The 23,259-nt window shown below is 40.6% G+C and overlaps 1 protein-coding gene across 1 annotated transcript in view; it reads right to left on the bottom strand.

Moving 5' to 3' along the window:
• The window catches only part of LOC309528115 (cAMP and cAMP-inhibited cGMP 3',5'-cyclic phosphodiesterase 10A-like), a 114,176-nt gene that overhangs the window by 23,223 nt on the left and 67,694 nt on the right, over positions 1 to 23,259 (bottom strand). Inside the window, exons 11-21 of the mRNA XM_082215376.1 lie at positions 22,844 to 22,986; positions 21,481 to 21,573; positions 20,542 to 20,728; positions 19,979 to 20,121; positions 17,740 to 17,823; positions 13,942 to 14,092; positions 10,102 to 10,257; positions 8,125 to 8,297; positions 7,252 to 7,363; positions 5,425 to 5,505; positions 2,991 to 3,079 (exon numbers count right to left, since the gene is read on the bottom strand). Of these exons, the coding sequence (XP_082071502.1) occupies positions 2,991 to 3,079; positions 5,425 to 5,505; positions 7,252 to 7,363; positions 8,125 to 8,297; positions 10,102 to 10,257; positions 13,942 to 14,092; positions 17,740 to 17,823; positions 19,979 to 20,121; positions 20,542 to 20,728; positions 21,481 to 21,573; positions 22,844 to 22,986 (1,412 nt within the window). The remainder of the gene's footprint in view (positions 1 to 2,990; positions 3,080 to 5,424; positions 5,506 to 7,251; positions 7,364 to 8,124; positions 8,298 to 10,101; positions 10,258 to 13,941; positions 14,093 to 17,739; positions 17,824 to 19,978; positions 20,122 to 20,541; positions 20,729 to 21,480; positions 21,574 to 22,843; positions 22,987 to 23,259) is intronic.

Here is a 23,259-nt window from a genome sequence, read left to right as displayed (position 1 = left end):
AGGGGAGGAGTAGTACCTCTGGTGGGGAACATGGTGTTCTCCTTCTGGGGTAGTTTGGTCCCTACCCTGCACTCAGCTCTCACTTGTGGCTTCTAGAAGCCATCAGCATGCAACAGTGGCTACACCCCAGGAATGGCTTCAACTGGCCAGCTAAACCAGATAAGGGTGGTTGATGGGTCTCAAATCATCAGTGAGTTAGGGACTTCCCCTGCATGCAAAGGCAGGCTCTGGCTGATTGAATGGATGAGACCAATAGTGGGCGCAGCGGTTAAGAAGGCAGTGCTCTAGAGGGAAATGAGGGGTAGATAGGACTCGACAATGTAGGAAGGTAGCCCATCTAGGAGAAGGAAAACTCTGATCTTAAACCTCCGCTGCTTTTTGGGATACTTTCAGGAGAAGAAAAGGCTAAAGAGCAAACACTACACAAATCCAGAGTGAAGTCCCTAAGACTGAACAGAACCCATCATTGCCTTTCACTCACCTTATTTTCCAAGAATAATTAATTTAAATGTTTTATTTTCCATCTCTCTTAAATATGTTTTCTCCCCTACACCACGTACAGAGAGTCCTGCTAATCAAATTAATGAGTAAGCTATCACATGCTGGGAAATCAAACTGCAATTTAACTGGGGAATCAAGTTGGAATTTAGCTATCAGTTTGTTTGTCGTGTTAGATATCTGCCTGCGGAAAAGTGAGTGTTTTTGCTGATTGCACTAGTGATACTGCTTGATTGTCGGCTGAGTGCATACAGCTGGAACATGGCTCAGAGCATGACTCACTGTAACAGCAACTCTGGCACATGTGGTGGTGTTGTCACTAAAGGGTATTTACCTTTAGGTTGCTAGTTTAGGGAGGCACATTTAAGTGAAATCATGCACATTTGAAGCACAATTGAAAAAGCCTGTAAACACCCTGTTCCGCCCTTGCCCTGCCTCTTTTTGTGATGTTTTCATGTCACTTTTGTCTTTGGTGTGATGCACATATGCATGGTCATGCACATATTGGACACGCCTTAAACTGTCTCTGCCTGTCATAGTGAAATTAGAATATTATTCCTGCTGGGGTGGAAGCATTTCAGCCCTGCCACTCTTCTAGAAGTTACTGGCAGCTTATGCGTTGAGTCCTCTGGTTTGGTGCTGCTGCTACTGAATGCCAGATCAATGCACAATAAGACCATGCACATCCACAACTTGTTCATGAATGAAGAGGCTGACCTGACATATATATTACCAAAACTTAGATGGATGAGGTGGGTGGGCCTGACCTGGGTGCTTGGTACTACACCAGGATAGATCAGAGGGTCATGAGGTGTATGTTGGCAAACTGCTATGTGAAACACCTATTCCCCTCCATTAAATGCAGCTGCAGCAAGGTTTAAGAGAAAGGGGAGGCTCTTTGGAAAATCACCCTCTGAAGCGGCTTCCTCCTTTAAAAGAGGGCAGGATTGGAGTGAGCTGTAAGAGTGTGTGTGTGTGTGAGAGAGAGAGAGAGAGAGAGAGAGAGAGAGAGAGGGGAGGGGGCTGGCCACGTGTGAGTGAGGGGAATTGGCAAAGACCTTGGCAGGTGGGCAGGGTTGGTGAGAGGAGTAAGCAGGGCTTACAGCCCCAAGTACAACTATATTATTATAATTTAATGAACTGTATAATCCAAACACACACAAAAATAAAGATGTTATAGGGAAAGGCAAGGAAAAAAGAAGAAAAAGTCAACTATGGAACATCTCCAAATCCTCTTTATTTTTGAAAGGCAAGTTAGGCTGAGAAGTGTGACTTGTCTGGTGAAGGCATTTAACTTAAGACATGTAATCAGTACACCTACCAAACATATGGAAAAGTTTGACATTAACTGAGTAAGGTCTGGGCTGAGATGGCAATATTTATTTTTTGATTAAGCTATTTTTTTACTCCACCTTTCCATAACATGTCTGAGGCAGAGAACCACACCCAAAACCAATGAAACAATACAGCAATAAGGATATCAATGCAAAAGCACAAATCACTAAAATATTCTTTTTAAAAAATCAATTAAAACAGACCAGCAAAAAGTAAAAAGGAATTCTCCACAAACAACTTCAAAATCTAAATCCAAAAGGGTCACAATGACTTCTTATAGCCCAAAAGCTTTCTAAAACAAAAAGGTCTTAACACTCACACAAGACCATCAGAGAGGGAGCAAAGGAGCCTCTTCCCCTAGGCAGTGTGTTCCTGGGACTAGACCTAAGCAGATCAGGCCATCTCCCTAGTTCCATCCTTAGATGCTGGTGGGACACACAAGAAAACCTCCATGCTTATTTATCTGCTTAAAACATGGATATGCTCGCCACATTTGATGGGTTCTATGTTTGTTTATTTAGAAGATTTATAAACTATTTGCCCAAAGAGTGGTGTACAAGTAAACTTGTAAATAAAACACGATGGTTGATACTGCTGGCCAGTTCTCTTGTGCCTCCATCGATTCCATATTCCCTTTAAGTAGCAAATCATTCTTAATATGCCTATAGCTTGTCTATTTGGGTTTGAAGGATAAAACCACCATGAGGCATAGGACAAAGCATTAATAAAGTCAGAAGTGGTTTCCGTGGTGGGGCAGAACGGCAACACTAACTTCTCAGGAGGGAAAAGGGAGGGTAAGGTAGAGGGAAGGTCAGTGTTGTGCAGGCAAACTGGCAGAGCCAATCTGGTATTCCTGCAGAAGCACCCACACTGACTTCCCCCACGACTGCACCTCTCCCTCCCAGTAAGCAGCTGTGACGTACCTGCCAGGAAGCTTGTGTTGAGGGCCCATCTCATCAACTGAGCTGCTTCTGCATTAAGTCAAAGATCTGCACATGCACTACAATTACTCAGTTCTAGACGGTATCTAGTTAACACCAGGGAGGACTGGCTACCTCTCCCCCAGTCAACTTTTATACTTCAGAAAGAATATCTAGATAGCATGTGCAGTGGTCTGCAGCTGGAAAAAGGATTCTGTGCAAACTTTTATAGCTTACTTGCAAGCTCGAAGTAGTGGCAGAGTGGAAGGGAGGATCTGTGAGAGGGTGTTATAGCAGGGCAAGGCTACAGCATTGAAGAACCCAATCTGGAAAAAAAAATCAAATAGAACAGAATAAAAATCAACATAAGCTGTATTAAGCAAATTGGAAAGGTGTTGTAACAAATTTACTTGGCAGGAAAATTGTCTGGATATTTGTTATTAGCAATACCAGTCTTATAAATCGGGGGGAGGACCCCTAGAGTAACTACCCATGGGTATGTTAACAAGCTTGCTACTAAGATTAGTAGAAAAACAGAGCTCAAGTAAGTACAGCAGTTGTACAACTTCTGAAGCCTGAACTGAAAGTTATGGTAGTGATTCAAAAATCTGAACCTTAAAAGAGAATGTCCAGTGTTCTAACACTCTTTTAGCCTTGTACAGTGATACCTCGCAAGACGAATGCCTCACAAGACGAAAAACTCACAAGACGAAAGAGTTTTTAGTTTTTTGAGTTGCTTCGCAAGACAAATTTCCCTATGGGCTTGCTTCGCAAGATGAAAACGTCTTGCAAGTTTGTTACCTTTTTCTTAAAACCGTTAATACCCAGGGTGCATTGCTTGAAGAGGTGCAGTTGCGACTTGACTTCGAGGAGCAACTCATAGCACGCGGTGTGGTAGCCTTTTTTGAGGTTTTTGAAGACTTTGGTGATTTTTGAAACTTTTCCAAAACTTCTTTTGCAGCCATTTGGTAAGTTAAACTTTTAAAACTTTTTTGGGGGGTTTTGGATTTTGGGTTGGGGTGTTTGGAATTCAAGGACTTGGTGTTGGGGAGGGGTTTGCAAGAATCTGGAAGCTTGTGGTTTTTTTCCTGCATTTTTATGATTTTTTTGTGACCACTGGGGCACTCTGCTGTTGTTAAAAAAGAAGAAGCTTGTGTGTTTTCTGGGAGGTTTGGTGCTTTTGAATTTTTTGGATGTGAAGCAGATTTTTTTTGGGGGGGTTGCGAAGGTAGGAGCTGTGCTGCCATGGGGCCCAAGAAGACTGCTGCTGCAGAGGCCGGCGTGAGGAAGAAGGAGAAGGTTACGCTGGAAATGAAGAAGGAGATCATCCGGAATCACGACGGTGGAATGCGTGTGACAGACCTCGCCAGGGAGTATGGGAGGAATCCATCGACCATCGGGACCATCCTGAAGATGAGGGAGAAGATCCTTGCGACTGATGTAGCCAAGGGAGTCAGCGAGCTGGTGGAGGAGCACGACCACGAGCTGACCACCCAGGAGCTGGTTGAACTGCAGGCAGAGGCTGCGCAGGAGCAGGCCTCGCTGGAAGAGGAGGAAGCAACTGAGGAACGGCTGTCCTCCAAAGAACTGAGGGACATTTGCCAGAAGTGGAAAGATGTGCAGGCTTTTGCACAGCGGCACCACCCTGACAAGGACCTGACACGTGACCTTGCGAACACTTTTGATACGAGGGTCATGTCGTCTTTCAGGGAGGTGCTGAAAAGGCGGATGAAGCAGCAGACCATGGACAGGTTCTTCAGCAAGAAGCAAAGAGTGGAAGAGGAACCTTCTTCGAGTTGTCCCCCAGAGTCTTAGAAAATGTATGCACAGTACACTTTGGTGATTTTTAAATGCTTTTCTGTCATGTTTAGAAACTTAAATTATTGTTCCTTCAAATTTTGAAATGCTCTTTACAGTATGTGTGACTTTAAAGAGCACTTAATAAACTCTTTTTGTACCAAATTTGGCTTTGTTTGGACTTTTTTACCATAGGAACGCATTAATTGATTTTCAATGCATTCCTATGGGAAACCGTGCTTCGCAAGACGAAAAAACTCGCAGAACGAATTAATTTCGTCTTGCGAGGCACCACTGTATATAGTTATCTGTCCATGTATTGACTCTGTCCATCTAACCCAGTATTTTCTACTCTTACTGACAGTGATTTCTCTAGGCCTTTGGATACAGAGAGGTCATTCCTAGCACTCTTACCTGAGATAATTTTAACAAAAGAGGCTGGGGACTGAATCAGTGACCTTCTGAAGAAGAGCCCTCAGTTTGGCCAACCCTTCCCTATTCTCATAGGTTGGCACCAGACCTATTTTTTTCAGTATTTCCAGCTTCCAGCTTAAAACCATCTTTATATTTCCTACTAGGGTTTGTCACAAAGTCAACAGAAGATAAGCAAGTAAGTAATTTCCTTGGGTTTTTTGTTCTGGGTTTTCGGGGAGAGGGGAGATGACTCACCCACGAACTAATGACCAGACTTCCATAGAATTCCAGCCAACTTTAAGTACCTGTTTATTACTATAAGCTTTGGCAGCCCCTTCTAGTTTTGTTGGCTTCGCTCTAACATTGCCAGATTCTCTAATTTCCTCATTCCACACCATGCCAGAGGATCCCTCAAGCCCCAGAAGCAGCTTTTTGAGAGGTCAAACATTTTTACACCTACTTGGCCCTGGGGAATTTCATCTTTCTTGTCTCTGTCCAACATAGGAATAGGTTGAATACCTAACTTCTTCAGTTCATCACCCTAAAATAAAGTGCAAGACCAAAGAATGGGTTATTCCAGGTTATTTGGTCCAAAAATGTTTCTCATGTATATACAAACAGGTATTTAGAACTCAATATATTAATATCAGTGGCTTGGGATTAAGAAAAACAACTGAAGGAAATGATTTTTCAGCACAGAAAATCCCAGCTGGATCAGACCAAGGAGAAATGTAGTCCAGCCAGTTAGGTTATCTCCAGAAAGCCCACAAGCAAGGCAAGAAAGCAATAGTCCCTCCTATGTAGTCATCCCGCCCACCACCCAGTCCAGTCACACCCTGGAGTTTTTATTCAGGGCCATATTGACCCTGAATTTGACGTTACCCATATCAAACAGCTACTGTGGCCAATATCTGCTGACAGTCCTGTCCTTCATGAATGTTGAACCTGATAGATGGGCTCAAATGTACCTTGACAGCACTGGGGTGGTGGGAGAGGGAATTTTTGTGTGAGAAACAGAGTCTCTGCAACTCCCATGTCCCACAAAAATCAAACAGGAAGAAAAATCTCCATGTCCCAATGCGAAGACATAGTTCTCACAGATTCTCACAAATTGCCAGTGGTGGCTGATATGGATGAGTTGTCTTCCATATTCTACAAACTCTAGATCTCAGTGAGGAAGGGACTAGTCTCATCTTGTCCCTGAGCTGTGAGTATTGTATATGTAGGAAGCTTTTCTGTGAGGAGAAGCATTCAAACGTGTGCCTCCACCTGCAATCTGCAGTGGTACATACAGGCTCTTTGTTTGCAAGAACTAGGCTTAAAACAGCTGCTTTAATTCTTTCCAAATAGCTGTGTGTGGGTGAGGCCAAAAAGAACAGTGGTCTGGGTGTTCCCTTGGATTCAGCTTTCTCACTAATGGCGCAGGTGACCTCTGTAGCAGGGAATACCTTTCCTCAGCTTCAGCTGGTGCAAAAGCTGAGGCTGTCCCTGGACCAAGGTAACTTGACCACAGTAGTCCAGGGAGTGGTAACTTCAAGACTGGATTACTGAAATAAACTCTGTGGGGAGCTTCCCTTGCTGTTGGTTTGGAAGCTGCCGTTAGTGCAGAATGCTGCAGCATGATTACTGACAGGAGTGGGATTAAGTCAGCATTATACCTTTACTCAAAGATCTACCCTGATTGCTGATTCACTAGTAAGCCTGATTCAAAGTTTTACTATATAATATATAAAGCTATAAGGTTGCTTTGCTTCCTATGTGTCTCTTCGAACACCCACTCTATGGAACTTGCACCACATATGTAATAAGTATTTCAGTGTGAGAGCTCCTGTGCTTTGCTGCTCCCTGCCTATAACAGTAGACAGGTACCCTTGTTGTACTGTTCCATACCCCTGCTAAAAACCTTTCTGTTCAAGGAAGTCCATCAGGACATTCAATCTTAGCCCCATGTACTTCTCTATAAATTTTGATGCTTTTAATGATAATTGTTTTATATTGTTATTGCACTTCTCTTTGGGGTTGTTGTTGTTTTTTAAAAAAATATTATTAAAGTGGGTTTATAATAATCCATTGCATTTTTTTTTAAGCTGAGAAAAGGGTGGAGGAGGGAATAAAACCCCCAGTGTGAGCCCAGCAATGCTTTGGATTCCGTGGTTTGTCCACTCCAACTCCTCCCTTCCACAACTTGGTAGAATTGCTCTGTGAAACAGAAGTACTTGATGCCTCCATTAAAATTAGGTTTACTGATGCACATGATGCCAGCATATAAACAATAAAATGCACGCACCTCCGCCCAAAATTCTGCATATATATCGCTGGCTGTCGTTCTGGTAACATGCCACAATTTTGTCACAGAACATAAGTCACAAGCTGTCATCATCAGCCCAATCACACGATCCCTAGAATAGAACAACTGGAAAGCTATTGTGCATTTTAAAGAGGTAACATTTGCTATTTTGTTTAAAAATATATTCTTATATTTATGTAGCAGCAGTTAAAATTGCTACGGAAATAACTTAAGTTTGATGTTCAGATTAATATTAATCTGATTAATATTCAGATGTTGCAGGACTCTAAATCCCCGAAGCCTCAGCCAGTCTGGCTAATGGTCAAAATCAGGCATAGGCAAACTCGGCCCTCCAGATGTTTTACGACTACAATTCCCATCATCCCTGACCACTGGTCCTGTTAGCTAGGGATGATGGGAGTTGTAGTCCCAAAACATCTGGAGGGCCGGGTTTGCCTATGCCTGGTCAAAATGATGGGAGTTGTAGTCCAGAAACATATGTAAATACACAGGTTCTCAAACCCTGCTGTAACCTTTCACAGATCTCATTTTTAAAACTTTCTTAAGAAAAGTGGCAGAGTTACGCATTCAAGTTTTGATTATCTATTTGTCTGTGTAGGGCATGTCACAGAGTAGCTCAGATTTTGTTTCTGCAACTATACTTCTATAAACAAGTTCATGTAAGATTTCATGCTTAAAGGCACTGCACAACATATGCTAACACTTTGACTCTTCTAATGATTCCTTTATTTTTGAAGATTTATATGGACATCAATACACAGTAAACCAAACCTTTAAAGCAAATTAAAACTATGGACGCTGCTAAAACAACATGACTTAAAAGTGAATTATAAATATTCATTTGCTCTTTACCTATGTGCTTGATTTTTAAGATTTAGTGATCTTGACTGGTGCAACTCTTCCAACTGTTTCCTGTTTCCAAAGTACAGCGCAAGGTCTGTAGCAATGATGGCTTTGCGGATTATTTCCAGCACCTGCTCATACTCACTAGAGCTCAAATTAGAGAAGATATTGTGGCCTTCCAGCTATGAAAACAGAATTTTTAAAATGAACAAGCTAATATATTATTTTGAACTATTTTAAACCATTGTTTTAGAACTGTCTTTTAAACTCGATTCACATTCAAACATACAGCACTGCTGTATGTAACACAAGATTCTGACAACACCCACAAAAGGTACTGGACTGGATCCAAACCTCGTCATGCTTAAAGTATTACTAACAATCTAAGCATTATGAAGTCGGATACAGCATTTCAAAGCTTAGTTAGGCACACTAACTTTTCAAAAACAATTTCGTGGAAGAGAAACCAACAGAAACCAACCTCGTTTACATGTAATGCTAAGCCAAACTATAGCTAAATGTAAATGAGCAAGAGGTCAGGTGCACAGAATGAAAATCAGGGCCACTTTGCTCCTCCCTAGTTCTACTACATCTGTGCTACCCAGAGCTAAGACATGGTTTGTCTCCCCAAAATAAGTGATAAGCTGAGAACAAGCCTTGGCTAGAGCTTGTGGCTTGTTTGGAGCAAGACAAACTACAAGCCTGGGTACACACATAACACTAAGTCAAATCATGGTTCACTTCCAGGTAGCATGGCTGGACCAGAGAGGAGCAAAAAGACTGTGATTTGCACTCTTTGTACTGACATATTGTACTTGCTTGTTAATGTTAATATATTGTTTGGCTGAGCCTTATGTGCAAACCACACCTTTTCCAAGTTGAAACTATGAATTGCAAGAAACAGAGATGCCACCAAATAACCATCAGGGTGCTGTGTTTTCTTGCTCTACATCATTGGCTGGTGTTTATGGGGCAGACAAGTGCACAATACACATAACAGGTGAGGGGGAAGAATTCAATACAGGGTTGCTAATTTTAGCAACATCTCTGCGTTGTTTGTAACAAATAGTTTGGATTGGGTGGCAGTGTGGATCTATGGAAATACCTTAATAACACTTTTTGTTATTTAACTGCACCACATTACTTCATATCATCTCTAGGTAAATTTCTGGGAAGCATGGATTTGAAACACTGTTTAGAACTACAATGCAAATTTAAGAAATCATAAATAAACACAAGTAATGCCAATATTTCTCCTTAAATCTAATTATGTTTCCTTTTTGGTTTCAAGCATTGTTTCACAAATATTAATTATACAGTTATTTAATGTAGCATGTAGGGCCTCATCACAAGAGGACTGGTAGGTATAAAGCATAAATAAATATTCTACAATAAACCATGAAATAAAGGGAAAATATAAAAATTGTAGTGGAAAGATTGTATTTCCAAGAACTCTTTGCAAACCTGTAGAAAGGTGCAGAGCTTGCAGCCAGTCTTGTTCAAGCAGGCTGGGCCCATTTAAATGAAACGGCTCCTATCACAAAAGGCTACTGAGATTGAGCTAAAAGTCCTGCCTAGGGCTTAGTCAGGGGTCAGCAAACTTTTTCAGCAGGGGGCTGGTCCACTGTCCCTTAGACCTTGTGGGGGGCCAGACTATTGAAGGGGGGGAAATGAGCGAATTCCTATGCCCCACAAATAACCCAGAGATGCATTTTAAATAAAAACATACATTCTACTCATGTAAAACACGCTGATTCCCGGACCGCCCACGGGCCGGATTTAGAAGGCAATTGGGCTGGATCCGGCCCCCTGGCCTTAGTTTGCCTACCCATGTTTTAGCCTAAGGATGACTGCTGCTGAAACAACATTTGAGGTCTGCTGTTATGAAATATCCAGCCTGAGCCATGCATGGAGCTATCCAAGGTGCCATCAAAGCCTCCCTTTACCTTTTGCTCAAAAAGAGAACATACTGGGAATGCAATTTACCTGCAATATTGATACTGTCTGTGAAAAATGGTGCTGCTCCATTGTTGAAGTAGAATAAAGAGCTGCCAATGGGTGCTCAAACTTCTGAAGATAGCTGTTGCTATAACCCCTGTGGTCCAGGTCATGACATAAACATGCAACCATAAGTCCTCTTCGCTAGATAAGTAAGCAGACAGAATATGTAATCAGTGTTCCGATTAATTTTGTACCACTAGATGTCAGTCTATTCCCTCCAAACATTCCAACAATTCCATTAACAGGTAAAACACTCTCAAGCCTTATTTATATTTAAAAAAAAAATATTTATATCCCACCCTTTGGCCCTCAAAAGACCCTCAAGGTGGTTTGCAACCACAAAACATATAACTTAATATACTAAAAATTAGATGCAATTAATTCCATTTTTATGTTATGGTTTTATCGCTTCTTTAAAGCAAGCATACAAAAATGGAATAACTATTTAGTGCATTAATAATAATAATAACAACAACAACAACAACAACAACAACAACAACAACAACAATAATAATAATAATAATAATAATAATAATTTATATCTCGCTCTCCCCAGCCAAAGCTGGGCTCAGAGCGGCTAACATCATACCAGTAAGACAATGCATAAAAACAAGCGATCAATAAATTAAGATACACCCCACTATTAATTCAAATAAATTAGAATTAGAATTAAAACTGGACAAGTGGCAACCTTCAGGTTAAAATTGAATAGCTATTTAAAAGCCATTAAAAGTTCAGCAGAATAAATATATATCTTGGTTGCCTGCTTCAAACCACAGAACTTTCCTCAGAAGAGAGTTCCACAACCAGGGAGCTACCACTAAAAAGGCCTGTCTCAAGTGTGCTTCCCTTGTCAGTGCAGGGCTTCTGTAACAGATGGACATGTAAAAGAGGGAGGAGACCGTTCTTCAGATAACCTGGTCCAAGCCATTTAGGGTTTTATCTTGACTTGGGCTTGAAACAGAAAGCCAATGCATTATGAGAAACACCTGGCTGACACTGAAAACAGGAGCACCGTGTTGAGCCCATACATGACAGAACATTTGTTTACTATCAAATTTCTGGCAGCAGCTGTTTAGGATCTCATCATCTTTCCTGCCTAATGAATCTGCAAGGCATTGCTTCACACTATGGTACAAAGTGCAATAAATAAATTTAGGAAATCATACATTGGCAAAAATGACTTCAGCATTAGTCCTCAATGCTAATTGGGTTTTTCTGTTTGCTTTCAAACTTGATGTTTTGCAAATGTAAGTAACCATTCTTGAGCAAAGCAACTCTAAAGCAAAATTCCAGGAGGAAATGTCTGATTTAAAACTTTGAAAAAAAGTTCAGCTCTAACATGTGGCCTGAAGAGAGGAGGTTTTTTCCACAGATGTTATTTTACCTATGTAAGGAAGTGTGTACTATCAATAGTGTTTTGTGAATGATCACTGTAATAATTTTACCTAAATTTAAGATTCAGTGTACATAATTCCCATGGCTTATATTTCTTGAATGTTATTCCCTCTGACCTCACTGGTTTGTTTGCTTTTCTCAGTGCCAAAGGTGGCTAACCTGTGGTCCTCCAGATGTCACCAAACTACAGCTCCCATCATCCCTGAACCATTAGCCGAGGCTGACAGAAGTTGTAGTTCAGCACCTTCTGGGACGCGGGGCAGAGGTTAGCTACCTCTGCTCTACCCCTATGTGTATATGCCTGCCCACACTGAATAATGCTTCATGCATCTGTATATGCGGATTATAGTCTACAAAAGGCCATGCCACAATATATATTTTTAATCTTTAAAGTGCCACAAGATTCTTCTTTGTTTATATATATTCCTATAAAGATAATAAATCACACGATAACTACAATGGAGGCATTTTCATGTATGTTGTATGTACTGTTTACCAGAGCAAACTGCACGTCACCTGTGTGCAAATATTCAGTTACTCTGTTCCAGACACCTGACATCCGCCTTAATAGATTATAAGTCCTTTAGGCAGAGAGCGTGTCACTGCTATGTTCTGTACAGTGCCTTAAATAGTACTTGCATTGATTTTTCAACATTCAGCTATTTTCCCAAAACAACAGAAGAGAACCTTTTTATATCTGCCATGAATTTTACAAACATTTAGTGGGTCAGAGCACCCGCATATATTGTATCAGGCTGTGGTCAGTACTGTGTGATACAGAGGAAACAAATAATAGTATGGGGTGCCACAAAAATGCAGCACAGGGCTTACCGGCTTTGCTGAATTCCCCATCTCCACTGGGATGAGTCCCCAAGCCACCAGGACCCAACTAAGATATCAACTGAAAACTGAACTGGTAACTAGATAATTGCTACGAGAGAGGAAGAAAACTGCTTGGAAAGGGACAGACTCTCCTTTGGACTCAGGCACAACCAGAGTGTGAGCCTCAGGGTTCAGAAGCCTGTTCATAGGAGCAGGATACGCAAAATGAGAACAGTAAGCCTTTCCATACTCCAATGGGCAGAATATCTGGTTGCACAATTCCTACTATTTTCACATTTAAATGCTTTTTGGTCTTGCCACTGTACAATTCTCTCTCTCTCTCTCTTCGCCCACCTTTCCCTGTCCTTCCTGATGTGGGAGGGAGACAGAGGAGGTGGAAAGAGAATCTAGAGAAAGAGTAGGCTAAGGGTCATCATGTATTGCATGGCATTTAGAACAGAAAACCCTGCTCTCCCAGCAGAAGCAGAATGAGGACTGGGTGGTGATCTCTCACTGATTGTAGCTATTATAGGAATAAAGCTAAGCCCAGCCTCTGGACACCAATGGGTGATGTTATCCTTCACAGAAGAATACTTAAGTTCCTTCTGGCCACCTTCTAATTTTGGGGTGATTCCAGAGAGAGTGTTATGCCCTTCTTAGTTACGAGCAACTTCCCAGGATTTCTACTACTTATTTTAATTCATTTTCACAATGAGTCTAATTACCATGTTCTAAAATGAAGTTTTATGTTCTAAAATAAAGTTTTCTAAAATAAAGGTCAGTGTACAGTAAGCCCGCTACTTACACGGGGGTTATATTCCAGGGATCGTGCCTAAAGCCAAAATCGTGTGTAGTCAAAACCCATTGGGTTCAACGATGGGTAGGATTGCCAAAATCATTTCCCCTGGGAAACTGCCCCCTTTCTGCCCCTTTTGCCTTGTGTGTAAAGCTGAATGCGCACAAATTAATTGTGCATAAGCTGCAGGCTTACTATAGTGCAATCTGTATGGAGATGTCTAAAGGCTAGCTGTGTGTTAACCAGATGTCCTTTGTTATCCAAAGTTGTACCCCAGAGGTAGTCAATACAACATCCTCCTGATCTGCCTTAGCTAGTAATGATCAGGGATTATGGGAGTTGCAGTCTGGCAATATCAGGAAGGCACTAGGTTAGCTAACCCTGCTGTGCCCTTTTGGGTTTTCTCAAACTATTTCTGATTTTATGTATCACTATTATGCCTAGCTATTTCTAAGTAAGGCCAATGTCCTGGGCTTTTTAAAATAGTGCAGACATTCCTTATTTCAAACCAGCAATGTTCTTTTTCTGAACCACATCATGTCCTGCCTTCATGCTCTGTTTGCAATTGTATACAGAATTCAAGATGCAGATGTACAGTTGATTAAGGCTGCAATACTATACACATTTGCCTGGACCTTAGTTACATTGAACTCAGTGGAATATAGTGTATAGTATTGTACTATAAATGAAAAATTTCTTAAATTTAAAATCCCTCTCCATGCTGAATATAATTTTACACTGATCCAAACATGAAATTACACGTCGTGTCTGAGGTATGAATGTTGATACTGGAAAAAATCTAAACTTACTTCTATGTCTGTGAAAAGCCTGTAGTTATTCTTAAGAACAGCGTACATGCAATGCGCAACTGTAACTGCATGCTTCCAGTTGTGATAGGGCACACGGCGGTAATTCTTCTTTACAGACAGTGTGAATCGACATAGTTTTTCTAGTTCAAAACTTAAAAAAAAATAGAATGGTGAGATAAAGCAAGTAAAAGAAAAAAACGTAAGTTATTTTAACCAAACAGAATAAAAAGAGATTTTACACTAAACTTTATTTAATGCTCCACTGATAATGTTGCAAAAATTAGCAGAAGCATTTTAGTTTATTTTAATTCTCCTCAAAATTACTGGCCTTATTTACTTAAAATCTATTGCAAATGCAAAGCCAGAACTTATAATGATATAAGAAAAAATCTATTCAACAAGAATTTATTCTTTGCCATGCAAGCTCAGAAGTTCCTCTCTTCTCTCTGCCCTAACAGTCATGGTAAATATATTTCTGTACTGTAGAGAAATAATACATTTTCACGTCCACCCCCCCCCCCAAAAAAAAGTAATAATAAGTTAGCTAACTGAAGGCTACTGAAAGTTGTCCAGCTCTTCAAAACATTCTGGTTAAAGAAAAAAGGTCAATGGCAGATTCAATGCCATTGGCTTTTGCAGGGAATGAATAATGTTGGTCAAACAATGTCTAGCATACAATTCCACACACAAGTTGAGTTCACATCTAAATGGAGGCCAAGCTGAAAAGAGGAAAGCAGATGCACCTCTGCCTGGATATCAAATGTAGGTTGCTTTCAGTGTCTTAGTACAGAAGAAACTGATTATACTCTCATTCCTTCCTCAGTTCTCACTGCTTTCTTCTGCTGCTGCTGGTCCTTCTCTACAGTGACAGAGGGAACTGTGATGGTCCATTTCTACTACTGCCTCATATCCTGGTAGGGAAGACACAGGCTTCAAGCAGCACTCCTGACCCCTTTGCTTTGTCACCCTTACTTGCTGGAAGTGTACATGTGAATGTTTTGCTAACATTTTGCCCTGGGTGCAAAATTGCAGTACAAATTTCCACTTCCAAGAGAAATTGTTTACAATGTAATAATGCAGCTCCAGAGCACACGTGTAGAAGCTGACACACATACAAAGAAGGGCAATATTTCACTTATTCCCTGCAGAGTTCTAGGGATGCACTTCCCAACTCACAGAAGGTAGGACAGCTTCTGCACATGCAGAGTTGCATGTCCACATCAGAGTCCCACAGAGCTTCCAACTATGACCCTGGAACATGAGCTTAAAAAAAAACATATGCAAGTAATTTCTCAGTAGCCTACTTTGCATCTATTTATTTATTTATTTATTAAAAGAGTAATTATTTTGAGAAAAACACACTTCTGGTGGTTCAAGAGCACCACTCACTGCTAATGCCGCCTGTACATTCAAGTTAAGTTATAACAGTTTGGCTCATATTGCAAATCATATTTACATATCCCCTGCACCCCCACACTCCACCTGTTCAAAGTTGGTGTCTAGGCTAAAAGCTCTAATTACCCTTCCTCCAAAACATCAGATTCCACATAAAGGCTCAAGGCTGACAGCAAAACATTGGAATCTTCTTTTTTCAACCTGTCTTCCTTTCTGACTGCATTTCTGCGCCTGCATGTGCAAAATGGGGCAGACTTACAAGGCAGGAAAGAGAACTACCTTGCCTCTATGGTTACAATACATCTGACTAAGACATTTTAAAATTCAAAATTGAAAAATCTGCTTTAAGAGCATTAGAACAGTGCCACTATCTATGGCTTACACCTCAACCATATGCATGTTTATTGAGAAGCCCCACTGGTGTCAGGGGTACTTACTTCCAAGAAGGCATGCTTGTGATCACAAGCCGAGTCACTATTTAAAGAAACAACCACACTGAGTTGTACCTTTAAATTCTTCTACTCAAATTACAGGGCCTTCTGACAATAATCACAACCTGTACCAGGATTCATGAAAAAATGCACATTGTCCTGATATACAGGTTGATTAACTGATGCATTAAAAAAAAATGCCTGCATTGAAAAAGGCACAACTTTCCATGCAGGCTTTAAGAAAACTTGTAAGTAAAAGGTGAACTTTTATACGTTTATAAGGTGGACTATTTCCAATGGTGGATTTGCCCTACTAGTAAGTGCTTCCAATTGCCCAAATTATAGTACATGGTTTTTCACCAACTCCCCGCTACATACGTAAGCACCCTGCTCCCTCCAGAAAATCTGTTAGAGAGGTCCAAGGAAAACTTTTAATATGGCATTGGCCTGACTCAAACATCATCCTAAACCATACCATGGGTTGAGTTCCAGGGAGGAGATTGTGGCATCTTCATTCCCTCCTGATAATTTTGCAGCTACACTGCATTAAGCCATGGCTTGGCTTAGCATGCCATTCCAACCTTGGCTCCTGATTTAGCTCTCTCCAGACTAACTACACACTTGAACTAAGCCAAGGCATGGTTTGTCTTAGTGTGGCATGCGAACCAGGCCATTATCTGTAGGTCCAATTCTTCCGAGAACTTGTGATATACTTGTGATACAAGACAGGCTGAAGTTGTAAAATATAAATAATCAAAAGTGAAGCTAGAAATACAGGTAAATATTATACTGCTTGCAGAATGTTTAGCCTAACATCAGAAACTTCTGATAACATTATTCAAGGTAGAAGTATTCCAAAAATATAACAGGATAGTCAACTCACAACAAGCTCCCTTTCCCACCAAACTGCTGCATCCAATGCCAGAAGCATGACTGACACATTCCGAGGGAAATGCAGCCCCAAATTCAGCAGCATAAACATGATTTTCCATTATAAAAACAATTGTGGGTTGAACCTACAATTCCCACTCCATTGTCTTTTCAATTCTCTCAGGGAATCAAGATGCAACAGAGGCTCTCCACTGAAGGATGGATGTAGCAGAGAGGATTTTACCTTTCTTCTGCCAGCTACCATGCTGCTCTGGAGGGCCCTGTCCCCTTCCAGATGTGCTTTGCAGGGCACTGCAGAGGGAAGGGGGAATCAGAGAATATGGCCTCCTCACTCCCTTCCTCCAGTGTGAGTAGAATTCAGTGTGAGTATATTTATGTTGGTTTAAAATATAACCAGGTGGGTGCATATCTGTGTGCATACACACACACACAGGATACAACACAAAACATAATGAAATTAAGACTATAAATACTTTTCATGGGAGGGGGAAGAACTGAACAAGATACGACAACTCTCCCAGTCAAAAGCTCTGCAGGGCTCTGAGGCACACATGGAGATCTACACAAGCCAAAACTGCCCCTTCCACTTTAGTCTTCTAGAGATTTAAATAAGGAAACAGCCCTTGCTCACACTTAGAGATGTGAAGGCTCTAGGGAAATAAATAAATAAAAACTCGCAGGGGGTGGATCTATTTATTTTCCAATGGAAAAACTGTAAATTCTGGAGAAATTTCAAAAAGCCTTTTTGGCAAATATTTTATGTTGTAAGTAAATGCTATCAAAGGCAAAGCTTCTCCCCCCCCCCCATTTAAACTTTTTTAGCTGCACTTTACTACCTCAAAATTGTTTCTAATAATATTGTAATAAATTTGTTGTATGGGGCAATTACTATTTCTGTATAGTATAGACATGTACAGATCTCAAATCCTCTTTCCTGCTTCAGTATTTTCAAATACAGTATTTTACATAATCCTACATCCTACACAGCCAGATCATTTCATGGTAATCAAATAAATCATTTACTATATAAAAACCAGTGTGAATAGTTGTAAAATTAAAGGTTAAAAAAATGAATTCATACCAGCCTGACCCACAAGACTGATGGATCATATAGATAAAAATGGATGCCCAGAAATCTTCATAAGGAGTGATATCAAAGTGGAATCTGTTGTGAAGGAAATTTACAGTTAAGACACTTGGGTGTACATTATGCTTATTAGTTCAGATAAAAGCTTTCTGCACCAGAATCTCTTCTGTTGAACATCAACTTCAAAATCAAAAAGTGCTGATTTATTCTCACTAGCTTCTGGTATAATAATTCAAGGCTCTATCCTTCTTAAGACAGTGCCTGACATCACTTCACAAACAGCTTTCTGAGTGATTTCCCATAAAAAGCAGGGATGGGCTCCTTTTGCTCACTTCAGACTTTGTTCAATACGAATATGTGAGCCTTGAAATGGGCTAAAGGAGCCCAGGGTGGCATGAATTACTGTGTGCTGTTTATGGGGAGTGCTTATCATGGCAGCAGCAGGCTTCCCTCCCCCCTTTTAAAATAGGTTCAAAATATTTGCAGCAGTAGTAGTGGAGATCTAGTTGCTGTAACAGCCATAGTTCCACTTCTGCTGCTTTGCTGCCAAAACTGCCACCATAAGCAGTGGCTTTTAACCTTTAAAAAAAACAAAAGAGGATGCAGCCTTGCCCCCCCCTATGTACAGTAAGTCCCCCACCTCTCAAATTATTGAGGGGGAGTGTTGAATCTTGGCAGTTGAAATGACACTAGAATGACTGTTCTCAGTTCTCTACCTGCAAATGAGGTGTGGAATTATGGGTAGATTTTGCCTCAGGCCTGGTAGAAGACAGAATTAACTTGAGAACTCTTGACAGCTGAGTTAAGAATGACAGGCAATTGCTGTTTTTGCTGGGTCGCGCTGCAGTTTATGACTTCCATTTCTTTAATTTCTCAGCAGTTTGTGTGGTCCCCTCCTTCTCTGCCATCCTTATAAAGGATACAGGCATTTTGTGTCAATCATTTATGAATTTTACTACAGGATGTCATTTGTGTCCAGGTGAATGCCTGAGGGTTTTGTTACCTGATGTATTCATTATTAAAATGTTTGATAGGCATTTTGTTGTTAATTTCCCTTGGACACAGTCTTATGGTCTTACATATAATTAACACAATAAAGTATAATGTAAGTTACACTGGTTCAATTTCATTTGAAGGGTGGGGTCAAGATCTATTTAACATGCAAGTTCTCTCCTGCAAGTTTTGCAGTTCTCAACTGGGTTTACCACTGCACCAGCTGCCAGAACTTTGATGCTGTACTACCTAGACCAAGAAGAGCTCATTAGGCGGTACCCTGAGAAAGAATATTCACAAGGAAAAATAGGTCTCAAGTTTCTGGGAAAAAATACTATGATTGTTAGATGTAACAGATAAGCCTTTGGGTACATGAATGTTTAATTAGAATAATGAAAGGAAATGATAATGTTGCTGATAATGGATTTTTGATTGTGACAAATTTGTATGCTACCTGAGTGGTAGTGAATATTCTAAAACGAAATAATGCAATCCAAACATTTAAAATTCCACTTTATCATGTTACTTAAAGTTATATTCTTCTGAAGTCAATATTCATAATCTCATGTTGAGGCTCATAACGACAGAACTGCTAGTTGTTTTATTATCAATTAGCCCTGCCTCATAGCTGAATGCAGCAGGTGTTTTATTTCCCTGTCACTGACTTCAGTAAAATACTTGGGTGCATTGGAAACACAGTATTGCACAGCAGATATGCTAGATCTGAAAGTAACCACTCTCTTTATATAAATGATTAATGAAGCATGGCTACCATGACAACCACAGGATTGTCCCAGAGTGTTTCAGAGCCTATACCCATGTGAGGTCATACACTTCATTGGGTGTTCTCTGCTGGCCATAATAATGTGAGGTTGATGGTGTTATCCACAGAACCTTTCTCATTAACTCCCTGGTCAGGTGTAGACCTAAACTGCTACCAATGGGGGATTTCCTCCCAATGCATATACTAGCTTCAGATTTTCCTCATTATTATAAGCAGGGGGCAGAAAGGGGTGAATTTGTTAACCTTCCACGCCTACTCAAATCCAGTTAATCATCAACCTCCCCTCCTTACGCTGATGCTATTTGTATTTTGAAAAACCTGAATACTCATTGAAAATATACATTTGCCATGTCTAGTGTGGTTCTTTGATAATCGCAACAGCAACAGCTGCTAAGCTGCCAGTGTTCATGGGGAATACCCTACTTCTGTATCAAAAAGATCACATTAAAAACATACAGTTCAACTTCTTTGCAGAGTTGTGGTGGGAGTCTGCAGTCCATGAGGTTTTTCCATTCTTCTGTTGTACAAACACTGTGATAGGAAAGCTTCTCCATAGTAACACGGTAGATACACTCTGAATGGCGAACTTTGTGGTACATCTAAATAAAGCATTTTATTATATAAGATATGGCTGTTTGCACAGTCTAAACTTTCTTTCTCAAGCCAAATACTTAGATCTGTGTGTAGCTTCACAGAGGTGATATTTCTGAGGGATAATTAGGAATACTTTTAAAAGAGAATAAATTGATATGGAAATTAATGTGAATTTGAAGACTTTTTAAAAAAATTAAACAAAGCTGTAAATGATAGAATCAGCTTAATCGTAACCATTTTATTAACAATCAAATCTTAATCGCAGAACTTTAAAATTGAATCAGTTTAATCTCTGACACCTCCCTTAACAATTAAATTAGTACAACTGACTTTGCTATACAAATCCAAAATGGCTCATATAAATTTATAAAATTAATTAATTTCATTTTTTGTGCACTTGGCTATCTTTGTAGAACAAAACTTACATTAGCACAGTGTAAGGCTAAAGCACAAAAGACTGCAAACATTTTAAAGTTGTTCTCATCAGTTTTAGAGAAGGCACATCCACTTAGTTTGTTCACCATCTGCACGACGCCTATTACACTTCCTCGGCTCACAATAGGCATGCATAAAATATTCCTGGTGGTGTAGCCTGTGTAGAGATCTACCTCCCTGAAGGAAAAAAGGAAAAGGGTGAACATTCACTTTCTTAACATGACATCATCTAACAATAATGTTGAAAGCCATTTCATGTGCGTTATCTAGTTGTAATCCTTACAACAAGCCTGTAATGTTAATATTATCATCTCCATGTTGCAAATACAGGATAAAGGCTAGAAGAACCTGGTAAATTCATAACACATGTGACGCTGAAGCCAGGAACTTTCTGATAGATAAATAAATAAATTATCTGATAAATAATTTAGCCACCATTCCCAACAAGCATTCCAGCCAATTCAAACCTCCATATGCAAGGGATGCCAAGTGTGCATGAAGTGCTTGTTGGATTTAATAGTGGACGGTATAGTAGGGCAGAGGGGGTGCACTCTCCCTGATGGAGCTGGTATGTAGTTTGGGGGTGCTCCTCGATCCAGCTCTATCAATGGAGGTGCAGGTCTCTTTGGTGGGTAAGAGTGAATGTCTTTAACCAGCTTTCACCAGTAAGAGAGGTTATGGCCATTCCTGAATCAGGACAGCTAGAGCACAATTGCCAATGGACAGGTAACCTGGGACTACTGAAATCTGTTCTGTGTGGCTACCCTTGAGGTTGGTCTGGAAGTTGCAGCTGCTGCAGAATACATCAGCTAGGTTGCTTTGGGGGGCAAACTACTGCCAGCACAACACCTTAGCTGCAGGACTTGCAGGGGCTGCCATTCTGCTAACCAGCCAAGTTCCTTTGGGTGGTAAACATATCAGATTCCTACCTGTTAAAACGTGGATCTGCATAGGCATCAGGAATGTTGAGAATTTCACCTGTTCTTGCTACCTGACCAGCTATTCCTTTTTCAATAGAAAATCTGCATGGGACATAAAGAGATATGCACATCTTAAAGCAATAGGCTTATAAGGAAAATGACATTTGAGCAGCTAAATTTCTCTTCCCGTTATTGGCATCCGTCTTGTCTCAAGAGACAATGGAGTGCGCCTCTGGGGGTGAAGTCAAACTGCTGCGTTAGCAGCACTGGAGTGACCTCTCCAGGGCACAAGCCTGGCAGTGTGTATGGAGGTCCTGGGTTACCAAGACGACAAGACCCCACTCTCAGCCTCGCTGATGTGGTCCAAGAAAAGCAGAGCAATAGGTAGGGACTGCACTCTGGATTTGTGTAGGGTTTACTCCATAGCCTTTTCATCTCCCAAAGGTATATCGCAAGGCAGTGGAGATTTAGGACCAGAGTTTTCCTTCTCCTAGATAGGCTACTTTCCCAGGTACTTTCTCAGTGGCCCCAACTGCCCCTGATTTCCCTCTACAACACATACACAAACTACTTTCTTGACAACAGGACCAACTATTAGTCTTGTCCACTCAAGTCCCTATCTCAACCAGGGTTTCAGACCCATCAGCTACCCTCACCTGGTTTAGCTGGCCAGTCAAAGCTGTTCCAGGGGTCTGGCCACTGTCACATGCTGACAGCTTCAAGGAGCTACAGGTGAGGGATGAGTGCAGGGCAGGGACCAAAGGTGGGCAAACTACCACAGAAGGAGCACAATGTGTCCCCCTCTAGAGGTACTACTCCTCCCCTAACACTCCATACAGCCTTCTCTTGTAGATAAAGAGTTAATTCATCTCCTAAACAGAGACCAAAATACATGGCTAAAGCCATTTCCTGGGAAGGTGGACTGCCTCTTAACTTTCAGGTGGATAGCAGCCATAAAACATAGCTACAACACAGTTAACATCTAGCTATAATTAGGCCTAATCCCTAATTATACTGCAGAAGAGCAGCGAAGGAGACTGACTTTTGGTGAAGAAGAAAAACTTGAGCTACTCTGGATTTGTGTGACTACACAAGTCGGCATAGGCCAAAGCGCAGGAATTCACCACATAAGAATTTCCTCTCCTCTCCTCGTTGGTAGGTGGTCATTCAAAACTCATGATGACGTTATAGCATCAGAGATGTTGTTCTGATGGCGCTGCAGTTGCCACCTGCAGAAGAACTACCTCTGGAGAGGCAAATCCTCATGAGAATAATATCAGTGTGGCAAAAATTGTTAAAGTATCTGTAAATATACACAGAAATGGAACAGATTAATATTGGCATGTAAGAATAGTCAACTCACTAGTCTTACCGTATTTCTTTGGTCTTCTTGAAGACAGGTTTTCCATCATGTTCCTCCCCAATATCAAATAAATCTGAATATAATTCATTGTTCTTGTGATCTACCTGGAAAAGCGCACAGCGATCTGCATTCACCAAGTTTTTTGCATATATCTACAGATAAAGAACAGAGCTAATATTAATCACAGTGGGCTTAGACAAAGTCTGTATTATATTTCAAAAGTTAGTTAACTATACTTTAATAAACCCTATAAAAATCCATAGTTGTTGCTACTTTAATTATAAAATTAAGTAATTTGTAACTCATATTTCTTTTCGTACATTGATTGTAATAATTTATCTCTACTCATGAAAATAGCCTGAAGCTTCACTGTATTGTCACTGATGTCTGCTATTTAAAAAAATCCTTTATGCAAGCCTATCCAG

Source organism: Podarcis vaucheri (genome assembly GCF_965113315.1).
Source record: "Podarcis vaucheri genome assembly, chromosome: 3".
Taxonomy (NCBI): Eukaryota; Metazoa; Chordata; class Lepidosauria; order Squamata; family Lacertidae; genus Podarcis; species Podarcis vaucheri.
Note: the sequence above shows the minus strand (reverse complement) of the source record. Positions and strands in the feature narration are given on the sequence as shown.